General features: G+C 41.5%; 1 protein-coding gene across 1 annotated transcript in view; it reads right to left on the bottom strand.

The window, feature by feature from the left end:
- Positions 1-16,215, bottom strand: part of COL28A1 (collagen type XXVIII alpha 1 chain) — a 113,282-nt gene that overhangs the window by 82,688 nt on the left and 14,379 nt on the right. The window contains exons 9-10 of the mRNA XM_077809387.1: positions 12,862-12,906; positions 8,696-8,749 (exon numbers count right to left, since the gene is read on the bottom strand). Of these exons, the coding sequence (XP_077665513.1) occupies positions 8,696-8,749; positions 12,862-12,906 (99 nt within the window). The remainder of the gene's footprint in view (positions 1-8,695; positions 8,750-12,861; positions 12,907-16,215) is intronic.

Raw genomic sequence — 16,215 nt, 5'->3', positions numbered from 1 at the left:
TGAAAATACTGATAAACCCAGAGTGGGAAGACAAACACTGTCCAGAGTGGGGCTAATTTAGTCCAGGCCCCATCACCGTTAGAGGGGGAAGTGTTAAGCCTGGCAGGACAGAGGAGGTGCCTTGCCACAACAGTTAGGTACAGCAATTGACACTTCAGTCACTTCCATACTGTGGATCATCCCCACCTCCATCCCCATTTCACATGTCATCTTGTCATTTAGAAATAGGTTGCATGGCAATCAAGCCCCCACAAGCACTGACCCCCCTCCCAATCAGTTAGCCCCTTTCCCTCACAAGCACATTCATAGAAGTATTATTCCTCCTCTTTCATGGGGCCATGCAAGTCCATAACGTGGGAGCACAAAAGCAACCCTGATTTCCGTTGCCTGGGTTCATCCAGCTCCAGCTGTGGTAGATGCAGTTTCAGGCTGAGTGTACTGATTCAGCAGCCCCTCACTGTCATCAGTTCATTCAGGGGGAAATTGCTCACCTTTGGCTCCACAAAGTATTTGAAGAACACAGCAAGCCAAATAGCTCACTGCAGAAAGACAGAAAAAAATCCTTGCGGAATTTCAAGAACATTACTTTTCAAACTGAACTTCAATATATTGTAAGAGGGATGCTATGACATTACCAAGGATACAATCTGGACTGATGAACAACTGTGTGCTCACAATTCTCCAACCTGGGGTGCCCTTTACAGTGCTTCAGTGTGAAAGCTATCACTCCTGATCTGCTCACACATAGCCTCCAACATGTAAATTATTCCCAGTTATACTGTATGAGTGCTGTTGCCAGCCACTCTTGAATTACACTGCAGAGCAACATCAGCAAATTCCCAGTCCCAGACTTTCCCCCAGCAATGTACATCTTATACTGCCCAGCTTTCTTCAGGACAGTACAAGCTCATATAAAGTCTGTCATTTTATTAACAGAAAATGATATGCACAAAGACTGTTATCCCAAATGGAGTTTCCCAAACACTTCGGTCCAAACACATTGGTTTAGATTAAAAAATAAAACAGGTTTATTCACTACAGAAAGATAGATTTCATGTGTCTACAGGTAATGAGGCACAAAAGTCATAATCGGCTACAAGAAAATAAAAATAAAATCCAACTAATGCCTAACTTACAAGCTAAATGAATTCAGAGCAACATCCCTCTCACCAGATATTCTAGCTGTCTTATGGCTGAATTCCTTTCAGTCAGGATCCCTCCCCCAGTCAATGCTGCTTCCTTTGTTCTTCAGGTATTGTTGATGCCATGGGTAGATATAAAGGGAGGAATATTTGCTCTCCCTTCTTATAGTTTTTTCTCTTCTTTGAGAATCATCTCCAGCTGAGGTTCAGGAGACAGACAGTTTGCATGGATCAGAACCCCAAGCTATTTTTGTCAAGATGTAGATTTTTCACCCATACTCTTTTTTCTGCCGAAGAATGGCCACTGAACCAGATCATGGTCCATTTGATTTAGCTGACACCTGGCTGAAGTGTCAGTTTGCCTTTTGTCTCTGAGGAACTGGCTTGTGACTGCTCTCCAGATTTGGAACATGTCTTAGTAATATCATACCATAGAATCTTATAACTTTACATTCAATGTTGCCACACATATTTTACCATGACAATAATGATCAGCAAATTATGAGTTTTCAACAGATAAAGTGCACTTCTTTTATAAGAATCAGATCCATCTCAGATGATTTGATTCTTATAAGCGATTGATTCTTACAAGCAGAGTATAGGTTAGTATAGGAATAATTTTGTCCCCGTGGTTTTGATTGGTTGATTCTTATATCAGTGAGTCTTATAAATATAGTACACTGTACCTCACAAAGCATACTTTGTATGAAATGTATCATAGTCCTGTAAAAGAGGTGAATATAGGGGTATAGACTATCACAGATGTATCAAACCAGAATCCACTCCCAACCGCCCCAAGGACAGGGGGGCCAAAGAACCAAAGAACAAGATAACAACAAACCATCACTGCTGTACCATCTGTGTGATTGACTATCACTTCAAACGTGAGAACAGCATGATGAGGCAAGTACCATAGACTTGCATGAGGATGTATCCCTATAAAGACAGACCCTGAAGACTAAGGACTTTGAGTCTGGTTCTGCAACCAACTTCCAGGAGCATCAGCTGCGCATCTGACAAGACTCAGCTCCATCCTTGTGTCCAGGCCACCTGGTCAGTGACTTGGCACAAGCAACTTCTAGGCTGGTAACTATAACAACCTTGCAGAACTTGTGTGTGTGGGTGAATGAATGTGTGAGTGAATGGAATGTTATAGCTAGAACTGATTGCTTACTCTGATTCTTTCTGTATTCACAATAAATGTGGCATATTGTCTTATCCCCTAAATAAGATCCTGCTGGTTTTTATTTTCTAAGTATAACATTGTCATCTGTGGACTGCATGGACTACCGTTACCTGAAATGGACTAAATTAGTAAATGGAACACATTTCCACCTCCTTCACCCTCATATAGTTAACTGTTTGCAGGTAGCTTGTTAAACTGTTGAGTGGTTACAGAGTAGCACACTTACAGCCATGGCTATGTAAGTTATTATTTTTAGAAACAGGAATGCCCCTAGCAAAAATGTGTAAATTCATTTTCAAAGCATGTTTACTGTTTGCATTTCCTGATGGGGTTGGGTGGGGTGGAGTGAGCCAAGTCAATGGTGGCATATCATCCACCATTAAGAACATAAGAGTGGCCCTACTGGTTGGACCAAAGATCCATCTAGCCCAGTAGCCTGTCTTCCAACAGTGGACAATGCCAGGTGCTTCAGAGGGAATGAACAGAACCGGTAATCATTAAGTGATCCATCCCCTGCCGCCCATTCCCAGCTTCTGGCAAACAGAGGCTAGGGACACCATCCCTGCCCATCCTGGCTAATAGCCATTGATGGACCTATCCTCCATGAATTTATCTAGTTCTTTTTTTGTTATGGTCTTGGCCTTCACAACATCCTCTGGAATGAGTTCCACAGGTTCACTGTGCGCTGTGTGAAAAAATACTTCCTTTTGTTTGTTTTAAACCTGCTGCCTATTAATTTCATTTGGTTACCCCAGTTCTTGTGTAATGAGAAGGAGTAAATAACACTTTGTGACAGGGTCAGGACAGATGGCTATAGGAGAGGAATAGAAGGCAGATATATTAGCCCCAGGCTAAGTAGGTCCCTTTTCCCTGGGTAAGGTACTGGAACAATCAGGAACCTTCTGGAGACAATTAAGACAGGCTGCTTAGAACACCTGCAGCCAATCAAGAAGCTGCTAGAATCAATTAAGGCAGGCTAATCAGGGCACCTGGGTTTTAAAAAGGAGCTCACTTCAGTTTGTGGTGTGCGTGTGAGGAGCTGGGAGCAAGAGGCACTAGGAGCTGAGAGTGAGAACACAGACTGTTGGAGGACTGAGGTGTACAAGCATTATCAGACACCAGGAGGAAGGTCCTATGGTGAAGATAAAGAAGGTGTTGGGAGGAGGCCATGGGGAAGTAGCCCAGGGAGTTGTAGCTGTCGCACAGCTGTTCCAGGAGGCACTCTAGACAGCTGCATTCCACATGCCCCCGGGCTGGAACCCGGAGTACAGGACGGGCCCGGGTTCCCCCCAAATCCTCCCAATTCCTGGTCAGACACAGGAGGAGTCGACCTGGACTGTGGGTTCAGAAAAACGGATAAGCTGAGGGCTGCCGTGAAGCTCCAAGTTGAGCAAATCCGCCAGTAAGCACAAGACCCACCAAGGTAGAGCAGGAGCTTTGTCACAACTTGCTTAGTTACTTTCTCCACACCAGTCATGATTAGCAGATATGCACTGCTAGCTACGGCTTCTCATAACTTTTGCATTGGTTCATAGTGTGGAAATCCCTCCCATTACTGTATTAATAAATATTAAATTGGAGACAGAAACTTACCAGTCTCAAGGGTGTCTTCTGTCCCTTCTGTGTCTGTTGCAGGCTTTGCGGTGGGCTGTTCCTGAAGGGGGCATCAAACAGTTCCTCAGAGTACAGCCCCAGGATGCTTGCTGCAAAGCCTCCTCTGGGACCAGTTTTAGCAACAAAGTCACTTCTCTGTCCTCACATGGCACCTGCTGTTGGCTTCCATCAGTCCCCATGCTCAATTCTGAGGCCAACAGGGTGCATTGGCTCCATGTTTGGCACAGTGCCCAACAACCACTCAAACTCATCCTAAAATGGGCATGATGTCAGTGAGTTGCCCAAGGTACAGTTCTGGTCTCTGGTTTTCTGGTACTCACTCTTGAGCCGCGTAATCCTCTCCCCGCACTGTTCACCAGTCCAATAAATCTGGAAAGCTGCCAGCTTCTTTGTCATTTGCTGGTGTAACCCTTCTGCCCATCAGAGTTGGCAGCAACAAGGGCCAGGTTCAGTATCTAGGGGTTTCTTTTCAAGAACACAGTGCAAAATCAGCTCGAGCCTCCACCCAGTACCACCTCCCTGAGTACCACTCCCTGAGTGCCTCTAAGAGGCACTACTTCCCCTCTCGCAAGCATAGAGTCTGAGGGTAGCAAAAGCCTTTTAATAAAGGAGGGAAACAATGTGGCATTATGTGGGGAACACCACAAACAGGATTCATAACACAAACCATGAGCAAAAGACCCACCCCCAAGTAAGTTTGGCAGTGTCCTTTTTCCCTCAGGGTCTTAAGTCCAGTAACCCAAAAGTCACCGCACCCACAGTTTCTGTTCTTGGTCAGTGCAGCCCCCAGAGTTCAGACATTCATCTGCAGCATTTACCCCTCAGCCTGGGTGGAAGACAGAGGAGGCATGGGGGCAGCTTACATGCTCTGCTGCTCTGACCGACAGCCAATGTCCACGCCTTTCCGTGGGGTTTTGCTGCAGTCCTCACCACTAGCAGTGCCCCTCCACCAGCCATCCCTGCTGGCTGCGCCTCTCTGCCAGCTGTCCTGCTGGCCACTCCTCTCCGCTAGCCATTCTGCTAGCCGCTCACCAATATGTCTTCAGCCCCCCCAACACAGCTCTCAGTGATTTCAGCTCTTGTAATTTTCACTCCATACATCTGAAGAAGTGGGTCATAGCCCACAAAAGTTTACACTCTAATACATTTTTTAGTCTTTAAGGTGCCACAAGACTCCTCATTGTTTCAGCACTTTAGTGATTTCAGCTATTAGTAAGGGAGCCTCAATACTGGTACACTCAGAACCACAAGCCCAATGTAGGTCTAAGGCTTAGACCTAGGTATCAGTGATTTTGGCTCTGCAGTATATAACAAGCCTCCTAATTGAGTCAAAATCAGCTCTGTTATTACACAGTGGAGAGAGGATGGATTAAAGTAGTGTTTAAGGCCCTCAGAAGGGGGACCATGCTGCTAAGTACACATACCTATCTCAAGCTTCTCTCAATTCACTGGGCTTTGGAACCCATGTCCCTTGCCTAGCAAGTGCTCCTTAGTTGAGGGCAAGTCCCTCAGTCATAAAATGCCAAGTACAGTTCTACTGCCCTTGATTCACATAACCAAGATAACAACACTTTATTACTCCTGCCCCAATAACAAAGAGAGTGGGGATCCCACAGCAACCAAAGTGACCATTTGGGCAAGCAGTCCCATCATGCTAGGCAGGGTGGGTATGCCCATGCAAATGAGATCAGCCCCTGAAGTCCTTTTCCACAGCTCACCACCAGTTGTCAGGGTAGAGCTCATTCTGACTCTGCTTACACTGGTATGTGTGATCACTCTGCGTACTGTTACTAACGTCCATAGTTGTACTGGCCTCCCACCAGACTTTACCAAAATCTGGCTGTGCTCCCGTGACCATGAAGCAGCATTGCAACAGACTTGTTCTGTTCAATCTCCATTTCAAACACAGAAGGCTGTCTGATATTGTTTGCAGCTCAGTGTTCAGAAGACAATAGAAGGGTTAAACACAGATTCACCAAACTGCTGCATTACACCAAGGGGGGACACTTCTGTTTCCCTGGAGTCGACTGGAGATTTTTGGGACAGAGAGGACAAAGGAAATTGGCTCATAGCATTATGGGATACTTTTGGTGTACTTCCAGAACCCAAGTCAGGGGATGCGGGGTCTACAATGCAAAGCAATCGGGCTCGACCCCTAGGTACCAGCTTGACTTGGGCTTGAACCCTCCACCAAAGGGTCCTAGAACTCTAAGTCTGAGCCTGAGTCTGAGAGGTTTCTATATAGACAGAAGTTGGGGTTGAGCTCAAGCCTATGTCTAGAAGAGGATGATTCAATTCTAGTGAGCATGACGGATTTAGGGTACGTCTACACTGCAGCTGGGAGTGTGCTTCCCAGCACTAGTAGACAAACATGCTAGTTTTTCTCAAACTAGCACACTAACAATAACAATGTAGCCAGTGGTTGCATGGCTGGCAGCTCGGGCTAGCTGCCTGAGTATAAATCCACTCAGACCACTGGAAACTGAGTCAGGTGGCCTGAGCCACCATCTGTGCTATCCCTGGCTACACTGCAAAGTTTGTCTGTCCGCTTCCACTGGGAAGCAAGCTCCCAGCTGCTGTACATGTACCCTGAATTTGTTGTGCTCACTATAATTGAATAGTCCTCTTCCAGGGCATGTCCGAGCTAACTTGACCTCATCATGAACAGAAATGTACAGTAATAGTGTTCTGAGTTATGCCATACTTGTGCCAGTTCTGGACAGCCAGCCTTAATTTTCCAAAATCAGAATGCAGCCAGACATCAGCTCAACTAAATGACAACAAATGCTTCTACATGGCAAGTGAATAGCTGTATTGCTATTACGCTGAGACTAGACTGATTATGCATACTGTTGGAAAGAGTGGCTGTAAGTAACTCCTACTTTTCAAATTCATCATAATAAGTGTCTGGAAAACTAATTTTAAAAGAGTTGCTCAATAATCCTTCTGTAAGGATAACAGAAGTTGAGAAGATTGTTATGGGTCTGACTATCATGAAACTTAAGTGGAAAAGGCCCTGATCTTCACTAGCTGAATGGGTGGTTATTAAGCTGTGAACAACCATTCATTGTCTTGTGCAAAAAAAAAAAATTAAGTTACTCATCTCAAATAAATTACATTGTGTAGAGATGCAAAGCTTAACTGTGGCACAAGGTAATTAAAGTATATCTATATCTTTGTCTTTCTATACCTAGATTCTGTAACTAGATTTAAATCTAGATAGTAAACAGTAGAATTGTACAAAGTGTAAATGAGGGCAGAATTTGGCTTGCAGAATCTTTATTACAAGCGATGTTGCATAAACCAGGAAGAACCCATTTTGTCTCTCAGAACTCTGGGTGACTTTGTAGAGCTGGCAGTTAGGAGAAATATTTTTATGTGTACACTGAACTAATTTAATCTAGAATCAGTGAGAGACAATTAATTTTGAACACTCAACGCCACTTTTTTACTGAGTGTCTTTTCAAATTAGTACTATGCTGGTCCAAGGCTGAATTTTGCACAATCTGCAGCTAAGACCAAATGCAATTTTATACATATGCACATACAAATATATGTTATATACACATATATAAACTAAGAGGAAAGCACCAATACAGTTCAGAAGACGTAAATGCAATATACAATAAGATTAGCTGTTAATACTGTCCATGCGCTGTCAATGTGAAATTACAGAAAGAAGCCAAGACTTCTAGCTTTTGCAAAGCTTAAATCAGGATTAGTAGAGACATGGCTATTTTGCCAATGCATGAATAGTTTCTTTCAGAACCATCACCCTTTTTTTTTCTTGCTGAAATAATCGACTATGGGCTCCCTTAATTTTGTTTGGCATGAAAGATAGACAAAAAAGAACAAGAAAAGCATCTGTCAGGAAAGGAAAAAAATTAACAGACCAAGATTCCATAATCATTTATATCATAAATATTTTCCACATATAAAGCTGGTCCTTTGTGTCTTCAACTGGACTTGTTGCCTCAGGAACAAAACATGAATATATCCCAAATTGCACACCCAATTCCAATGGAACCTAAAAATGGTATTTCATTCTTTAGGCTGCCCATAGTTCTGCTGTAAAATGGATAACTTTCAGGTGTTAACCTTAGCCCCTATATTTTGAAAGAGATGTCTGAGGATTTAACTGCACAACACTCATTGAAGATAATGGAAATTTTATGAGTAAAACAAATACATTTGCATAAATCAATTTGCTAATAATTTGTGAACAGGACGAATGCCTACATTCCTCTGATACTTGGACCAATGAATTCTAACTAGCTCTGGTTACAACAACTCATTATTTCTCATTATATCTTAAATAGGTCAAAGACCTTGGTCTTCATTCAGGACCAAATCCTCATCTAATGTTTTTTTAATGCCATTTTTCAGTCCTCAGAACACAAAAAAGCATCACATAAATACTCAACTCGTTAAGAGATCTTTCGCATCTGAATATCTCATAACAGCAAAACAGAAACATATCAAACTACTTCAACAATATTCAAGCGCAAAATATTTCAGCCTAAAAAGTGATTTTGTAGCAAACTGCCTGAACGAATTTAGAACCAGAGAGCCTTGTCAGTAACGTTAAGATTTACTACCCTGATGACACTGCCCTACAGTACATCATTCTCATGCTGAGCACACCACTGTCAAGAAACTCATGACATCACAGTGATAAAACTGTAATCTAGCATTCTGCTAGAGCTTATCTTGCACACACTCCATATTCCACACAGACTGTTCTATATCTTACCTTCTTTCCTTGAATACCTTTTGGACCTGGCTCGCCTGGAGGTCCACTGATTCCCTAACCAAGATAAATACCATAGAATTAGTTTTCTTCAAAGATACATAAGTTTCTTTTGAATGTTGTCTTGAACACAATACAGTAAAATATCTTTGGGGCTAGAGCTGTCTTTGTTATACATTTGTACAGTGCCTAGCACAACAGATCCCTGGCCTTGAAGTGCTACCATAATATACATTAATAATAATAACCAGCTCTTGCAGAAAGTAGATTGTACTTTTACATATAATTTGCATGTGTTTAATTTGGAGCTTCTTGTTCCTCTCTTTCTCCAGCTCTGGACTCTGTGATACTTCCATACTGCCCTCTATGCCTGGAATTCCCTTCCCAAGCAAGTTCACTAAGCCACCATCTTCTCTCTCCATTCAAGTCTGTAAAGAAACCACTTCTGTGAGGCCAGCTATCTACTACTGAGCTGTAGTTTATTTTGATTTTCTGAAAAACATTGCACTCTGCAAGATACTTTTAGAACTAGTTGTTACTGTGACCACAGCTGTGTTCTCAGACACAAGCAAAACAATCCTCTGACTTCTGTGAGCAGTATGTAAGGTACCCAGTCTGCAGCACTTACACAAAGGTGTGGGGCATGAGTGTGTCCATATCCCAAATGGGTGGTCAGGCTGCTGGGTGCAGATTGATGAGTGACTGTGAGAAACAGCCAAAATGTGGAACTGTTATACATCCTATGCGTACAGCCCTTAAAATTCTTCTTGACACCCAAAGTAGATCTTTATCTCCATAGTCTGCTACTGGGAGTCCCAGGACCATTTGGCAGGTTGCCCATAATGGGGTTGTGAAGTGCAATTCATCGCAGCTCCCAGCAGCAGAGCTGATAACCAGATCTTTGTGTCTCTGTCTATAGGTATATCTACACAGCAAAGGAAAACTTGTGGCTGGCCTGTGCCAGCTGATGGGCTCGTGGGGCTGTTTCATTGCGGTGTAGACTTCCGGGCTAGGTGTGTAGCCCAGGCTCTAAGACCCTGTGGGGTGAGAGGGTCCCAGAGCTTGGGCTCCAGCCCAAGCCTGGAAGCCTACACAGCAATGAAACAGCCCCACAGTCCAAGCCCCATGAGCCTGAGTCAGCTGTGACAGACCAGCTGCGGGTTTTTCTATGCTGTGTAGACATACCCTATGAGGCCTCATGGAGTTTTCCTGTGGATGGGCAGAGATATTCATGAGCAGTAAAGAGGTTTCAACCATGGAAACTGCTTTTTATTACAGTAGAAACTTTGGGAAATACTAGAAAAATGTATGCTGGTAAAAAGAAAAAGAACTGGCAAGAATCCAAAATGCTCAGTTTCCCTGAGGGTACAAACATGTTCTCACAGCTATAAATCACACCAGTGCTGAAGCTGCAGTACAGGAGTGGGAAACCTATATTTATTGACCACCCAAGGAACTGACAAAACCGATCTTTTAAAGGAGGACAGGTATTTTAATAATGGTGGCTGACAATTTTAAGTGAATAGTAAAGGCAGTCCCACCAAAGATTAAATCAGACGTATTCGTACCAAATTAATTTGTTTACAAAACTTGTAAAAGCCTTAATTTTGCACCCTTTGTGGCAGGATTGGAAAAAATATCAACTTATTGTACCTCTCCCTTGCTTAATAAACCATACCAATTGCTCTACACACCATGCAACAACACACCAGTACCCCTAAATAATCGCAAAATAATATAGTTCACAAATTATTAAAAAAAAACCCATCATAACCATCACCAAAACCACAAAACAGTTAAAGTTCTAGAAGGCAAATTATCAAATCACACAACCTAGCAAAGAATCCTCCCATAGGAACAAGGGGGATAGCTAATGTTGTCTGAGTGTCTCCTTTCTGACTGAGTTGAGACTAGTTGATTTGCTCAGGTAAGGCTGGTAACAGTATGTGTGTTTGTATGTATGTAAATATATGCCTTTATTCTGTACTTCCTGGGCTTTGTCGTTCTGAGTTGGTTATTATTTGCCACTAATTTTTATGTGTTTAAATAAAAACAAATTCTACTCTATTCTGTTAATAAATGAGGGACTTATACATAAGAAAACAAAATAATTTTTAAGCCTATGAGAACACAAACATTGAAAAGAATTCCTAACAGAAGTTTTGGAAATCACATCACTCTTTTTGATGTATTTGTCTTGGTGAAAAATAGATTACCAAGAAGTGAGATGAAGAAATGCCTGTGCAGTAGAAAATGTGCAACAGGGATGGCAGGGAATCTAATAATGTAATTTTCTGTAAATGAGATAAATCACTATCCAGTTTATTGTTTGGCATGTTCCTTTTGGTCACTGAAGGGACTTTATTCTCATTTGTAATTATTTAGTTGCCATAGTTCATAGTTACAGTAAATTGCTGAACATAATGGATTAATCCTCTATTTTAGCATAACATTGATCTGTTTTTATTTTCCAGCAATTTTTTGCCTCAGAAGTCTTCCAAACAAACTGAATGTACACCATAATATACTATAATATGAATATAATATAACATAATTAATATAATATACTATAATATTAACAATTCCAACATTAGTTTTGAAACAAGAGTATCACAGAACTAAAAACTACACTGACTACTGTATATTGAAAAGAAAAAAATATTCAGTTCATTATGACTTCACCTAAAAATAACAGGGTTGTTTTCCTACTAAATTGTTCCTAAGTTATTTTTTACCAGAATTCAGAAATGGCTCAATTTGTAACAGTTAGCAGCTGGGTATTTTACAAAGGATGCATAACTGAACACACATTGCATGGAGAGTTTAGTTTCTGTAGGTAAATGGTGACTATTTGATTTTTCTCATTTTATGATAGGTCTAAATCTCTCTGATTCGTGGTGTTTCAATCTAGAAATAGTTGGGCTGGGTGCAGAAGTGGAGTGGCTCTATGCACTTTCCACAGTACCAGCATATGGAGCCACTAGGGAGACACAAACAACTTGCTGAGGTCCCCGCTATACTAAGCAAATATCTCCAGATCCCTGTCCTCACTCTTTCTCTGGAGAGGGACTGTGGAAGTTGCAGGGGAAGAGAGAGAGAGGGAGCTTGGAATGGGGGATTGGCAGCCATGAAGGGATTGTCCATCATCCCTTTTCAAGCAACAAGAAGCATCTTCTTATCAATGGGATGGGACCTTACTCTGACTCATCACTCTTGCTACTGAAACTCTCATATTAGTGTTTAGGATCTATCAAACCTGTGTGCTGCCTGCACTGCTATATGGGTCAGAAACCTCTTACAGATAGAACTGGAGCGGCTAGAGACACACCATAGGCACTGTCAGTTCCAAATCCTGAGCCTAAAGTGGTTCGACTTTGTGTGAAATGCCAAAATCTCACAGAGATCTGGCCTTCCTCCAGTTGCTCATTACATTCAAAGCAGCACTGCTTGCTCTTTGGCCATGTCACCTGGATGGACAAAAATACGCCAGCGCACCATGCTCTCAGACTCTCCATCAACGTGCAAAAGCATGCATGCCTTGACCCTACATGGCGTCACCTGTGGGGCTGCCTCAGAGATTCGTGGATTTGCAGGACTGAGCCAGATCCGGGAACTTTACTCTACAATGTCTAATATGATGCCCGTCAACTGTGGTCACTGGCTGATGCAATGGGTCCTCAGTAGACTATGCACATTTGATGACGATATTGGCATTTGAGCTGCTCAGCCAATTCCATCTCTCCAGCTATCATTCATCTGGGCAGTACTCTGCCCATCTTGCTAGGATATCAGGGAGGCTGCCATATATGGTCGTTGAGGGGTGAAGCCTTAGACTCTAGCTATGGGATCTGGCAGTTACATAGGTGCTATGTGGTCAACCTAACAGGAGAAACATCTCCCACAGTATGTGGAAAACTCTACAGTTGAGGAGTCCAGCTGAGCCACACAGCTCTGGCTAGACTGTGTGTGAGATACATAGCAGGGGCCAGGATTTGGTCGTAAAAATTTTTCTGAAATTCATAGAGTTGCCATGATTTACTTTACTTCTCAAAATGTGCAACTTTGCAGAGTTTAGCAATAAAATGGATTGTGTGATAAATACAGAACAAGGTTACAGACAACAGCATAAGTAGCTCTCTTTATTGTGTAATAACTTTCAGCTCACTCACCTGTGGTCCTCGCGGTCCTTTTGGTCCAAGAGGGCCTTCTAATCCCTGGGGGGGGGGGAAGGTAGCAATGTACACTTTATCAACCAACTGCATTTAGAACCACATATTGCTAAAGCACAGTACTGGAAATGTAGCCCAAATTGTTTTGTTCTTTATAATATACAAAAAGACCAGATTTGTTTATACCATATCTCTATTCATGAATTTCCTCTGGATTTCATTCCCACTCCACTGTGGCTATGTCTACACTTAAAATGCTACAGCAGCACAGCTGCACCCCTGCAGCTGCACTGCTGTAGTGCTTCAGTGTAGACACTTCAGCAACTTCAGTGTAGACACTTCACTTCTCCTGTCTCTGTAGTTAATCCATCTCCTCAAAAGGCGATAAAATTCTTCAATCAACCTCACGCTGCCTACAACGGGGATTAGGCTGGTATAGCTGTTTCCTCAGGGGTATGAATTTGTTGTTTTGTTTTTAGTAATTCTCTGTTTTTCCTTTGAATTGTCTCTTGATGTTTGATCAAACATCTTTATTATAAAAGATATACAAGGTGGCTTAGGGTATGTCTACAGTGCAATGTAAGCCCATAGTTGAACTCAGGCTTAAGCCTAACCCTCCTTCCAACTACACACAAATCACCCTAACTCAGGGTTCAGACCAAGGAGCCAGGATTCAAGTTCTATTGGTTTGCAGTGTAGATGCAGCTCGAATGGAGAAGTGCTCTCTAAGTCTGCCAATAGTATCCCTCAATCCCACAAGATAACTTTCTTTGTCCTCTGGACAGTCAAATCTTCCTACACTGCCCATGAACAAAGGGCTAGAGTGGCCACATTTTGGGAGAGAGATAAGAAGTCTGGGGTATGGGTGGTTGGACTCAGACCCACATAATGCAGTGTAGATGCTGGAGCCCCAGGGTTCAACAATTCCTAACCTGGGGTTACAAATGCATGTAGATGCTCAAGGCCTAGGTTAATGAGCCCAGGGTCTGTTAACTCAAGTTCTACTAATCTTGGGTTTATTTTGCAGTGCAGACGTACCCTCAGAAATCAATCCCTGTTGCTAGATAAGAGTTAATTGGTTGCTTAGCTGGTTGTCATCTGATACATGTCCTGAATCTCAATTTCTATTGATATATCTTATGGAAAATCTTTAACAATCCCAACAGTGATCATGTTCTCTCTGTGATACAGAGATTGAGTCTGATCTCACTTGAATAAGTTTTACACTGCCGTAACTTCAATTGACTTTAACCTTGTTACTTCAAACTATGCAACAGAAGCAGAAGCAGATGCAGACTTACAGTTTTCAATAATCATAAAAACCTTTATCTTCAAAAGTAAAAGTGCCTTTATCTTATTAGCTCACATATTTATGCTCCATAAAAAAGCATTTACTAGTTACAGCTACTGTCCAGTTCTAGTGTAATTCATAAATCTGTCTTTCTGCTGTACTAGTTTCACTAGTTATCAGAATGCACACTTTCAGTGTTTAACTCACATCAATTACAATTTGCTTCCCAAGTAAAAAGAATTTTAGACCAATTCAGATGTTCCCCTGTTTTTTTCCTCCTCATCCTCTCTTCATTCTTTTATATTTCTACATATACAGAAGTCAGTGGATCTGGCTGTCCTTTCCACAGCATGTGTTGTTTTGATCTTGTAATTGTCCTGATGAATAAAGCAGTGACATCTAAAGCATTACATTCCATCAGCTATTTCCTCATCTTGAAATACAGTAATAAGATTTGTCTCAAAGAAAGACCCCCCAGATCATGTGAAATAGCAGGGGTTCAGAAATCTCTTTAAGGACAAGTGAATCAGAAGAGAATGACATCGAAGAAACAGAGGAGTTGCACATCTCACATGAAAAAAGAATACGAGTTTGGGCAACATGCAAAGCAGTAGGAGGCTACGTGAAATGTGTATTAAGATAAAAGGAAGTTGTTCAGAAACTGGCAAACAACATGAACAAAGCAGCCCAGGAGATCGGACATAAAAACCATATGCCAAGACTACAGAAAGCTAAGCAGAGTGTTCCTCTGTTACTTAATTGACAGTGATGCAAAAAACATTTGACATCTGTAAAGGATCTGTAAAGAAATTATAATAGATTAAGCATTTTAAAAAGTTACTGAACAGACCAGAGTTATAGACACCCACAGAATTACCAGCTCAATGCACATTTGAAAAAATAGATGAAGATCTGCCAACCACCTCTCAAGAATTAAAAAAAAAAATCTGTGCCTGTGGAAAATCATCAGAAATTGAACACACATAAGAGTGTCAAGAGCATAACTCCAATAATCAGAAGCAAATTTAGAAGCTGCAGTGATTGACATTGCAGTATAATAGGCAGTATTGTTGGCTGTCCAGGAGGAGGGTTTATTTTTCTTTCTTTTAATTTAATTAATTACACTGACTTCAGCAGTGCATCTGATGTTTCCCACTGCCTGAAAGTTGGGTTTCCCTAAATGCAAATTAGACTAGAATATAGACAATAGCTCAAAATGCAGAAAACTTGTCTTGATTTGAAATCGGAACTGTTTCTAACCATTTATCCATATTCTCAGTGTAGGTTTGATTCTACACACACTTACCACCATGATTTGTTTCATTCTAGTGGTGGCTTTGCTATATCTTCATATAATTTTGCAAATGTGCATCAAATCATTGTGGCTACTCATGGTAGCAAGCACTATACCCAGTGGTTAATCCCTGCAGGATCAGGCCCTCACATGCCTGGATACATATAATGTCTTGAACTTTTGAATCTACAGTACTTAAAAGTATGTCCTAGCTGCCAACGGAAATGTTTCACAAACATCTGCTTTGTTAACTTACATCAAATGACTGCTTTATAGGCACTAAAAAACTTTCCAGTTTTGCCTCTGATAAGGTGTACATATTACAGAGACTAATACCGAAGAAAAATTGTAAATATTTTGGTAATATGATGTCATTACAAAGCTAATTGATACCTCTTAAGAGTGACCATTATTCCTTTTATGTCAATTGATTTTAAATTGCTTATATAAAAGTCTAATCCATTTCAACCTAATCATATTGCATGTTTATATAGAAAGGGCTAGGCTGTATTGTCTTTCCCATGGGCCTGATTCAAAATCAATAAAGTTAACAGGATGATTGCTATTGTCTTCAGTGGGGTTTTGCTCAGGCCCTAAATCCATCTGTAATTCCCTTTACAGTATATATTCAAAAATAGGGACAGAATATATACAGTGTGTGTATGTGTATAATTCGGGGCTGTGCATAAATTAGGTAAAGTATGGCAGGGGTCCTTAATTTTGCATGTTTGTTTCAGTGTTACAAAGTGTTACAAGGGGTAGGTGAGTC

This window comes from Eretmochelys imbricata, chromosome 2 (genome assembly GCF_965152235.1).
Source record: "Eretmochelys imbricata isolate rEreImb1 chromosome 2, rEreImb1.hap1, whole genome shotgun sequence".
NCBI lineage: Eukaryota > Metazoa > Chordata > Testudines > Cheloniidae > Eretmochelys > Eretmochelys imbricata.
This window is presented reverse-complemented; position numbering and strand designations above follow the sequence as displayed.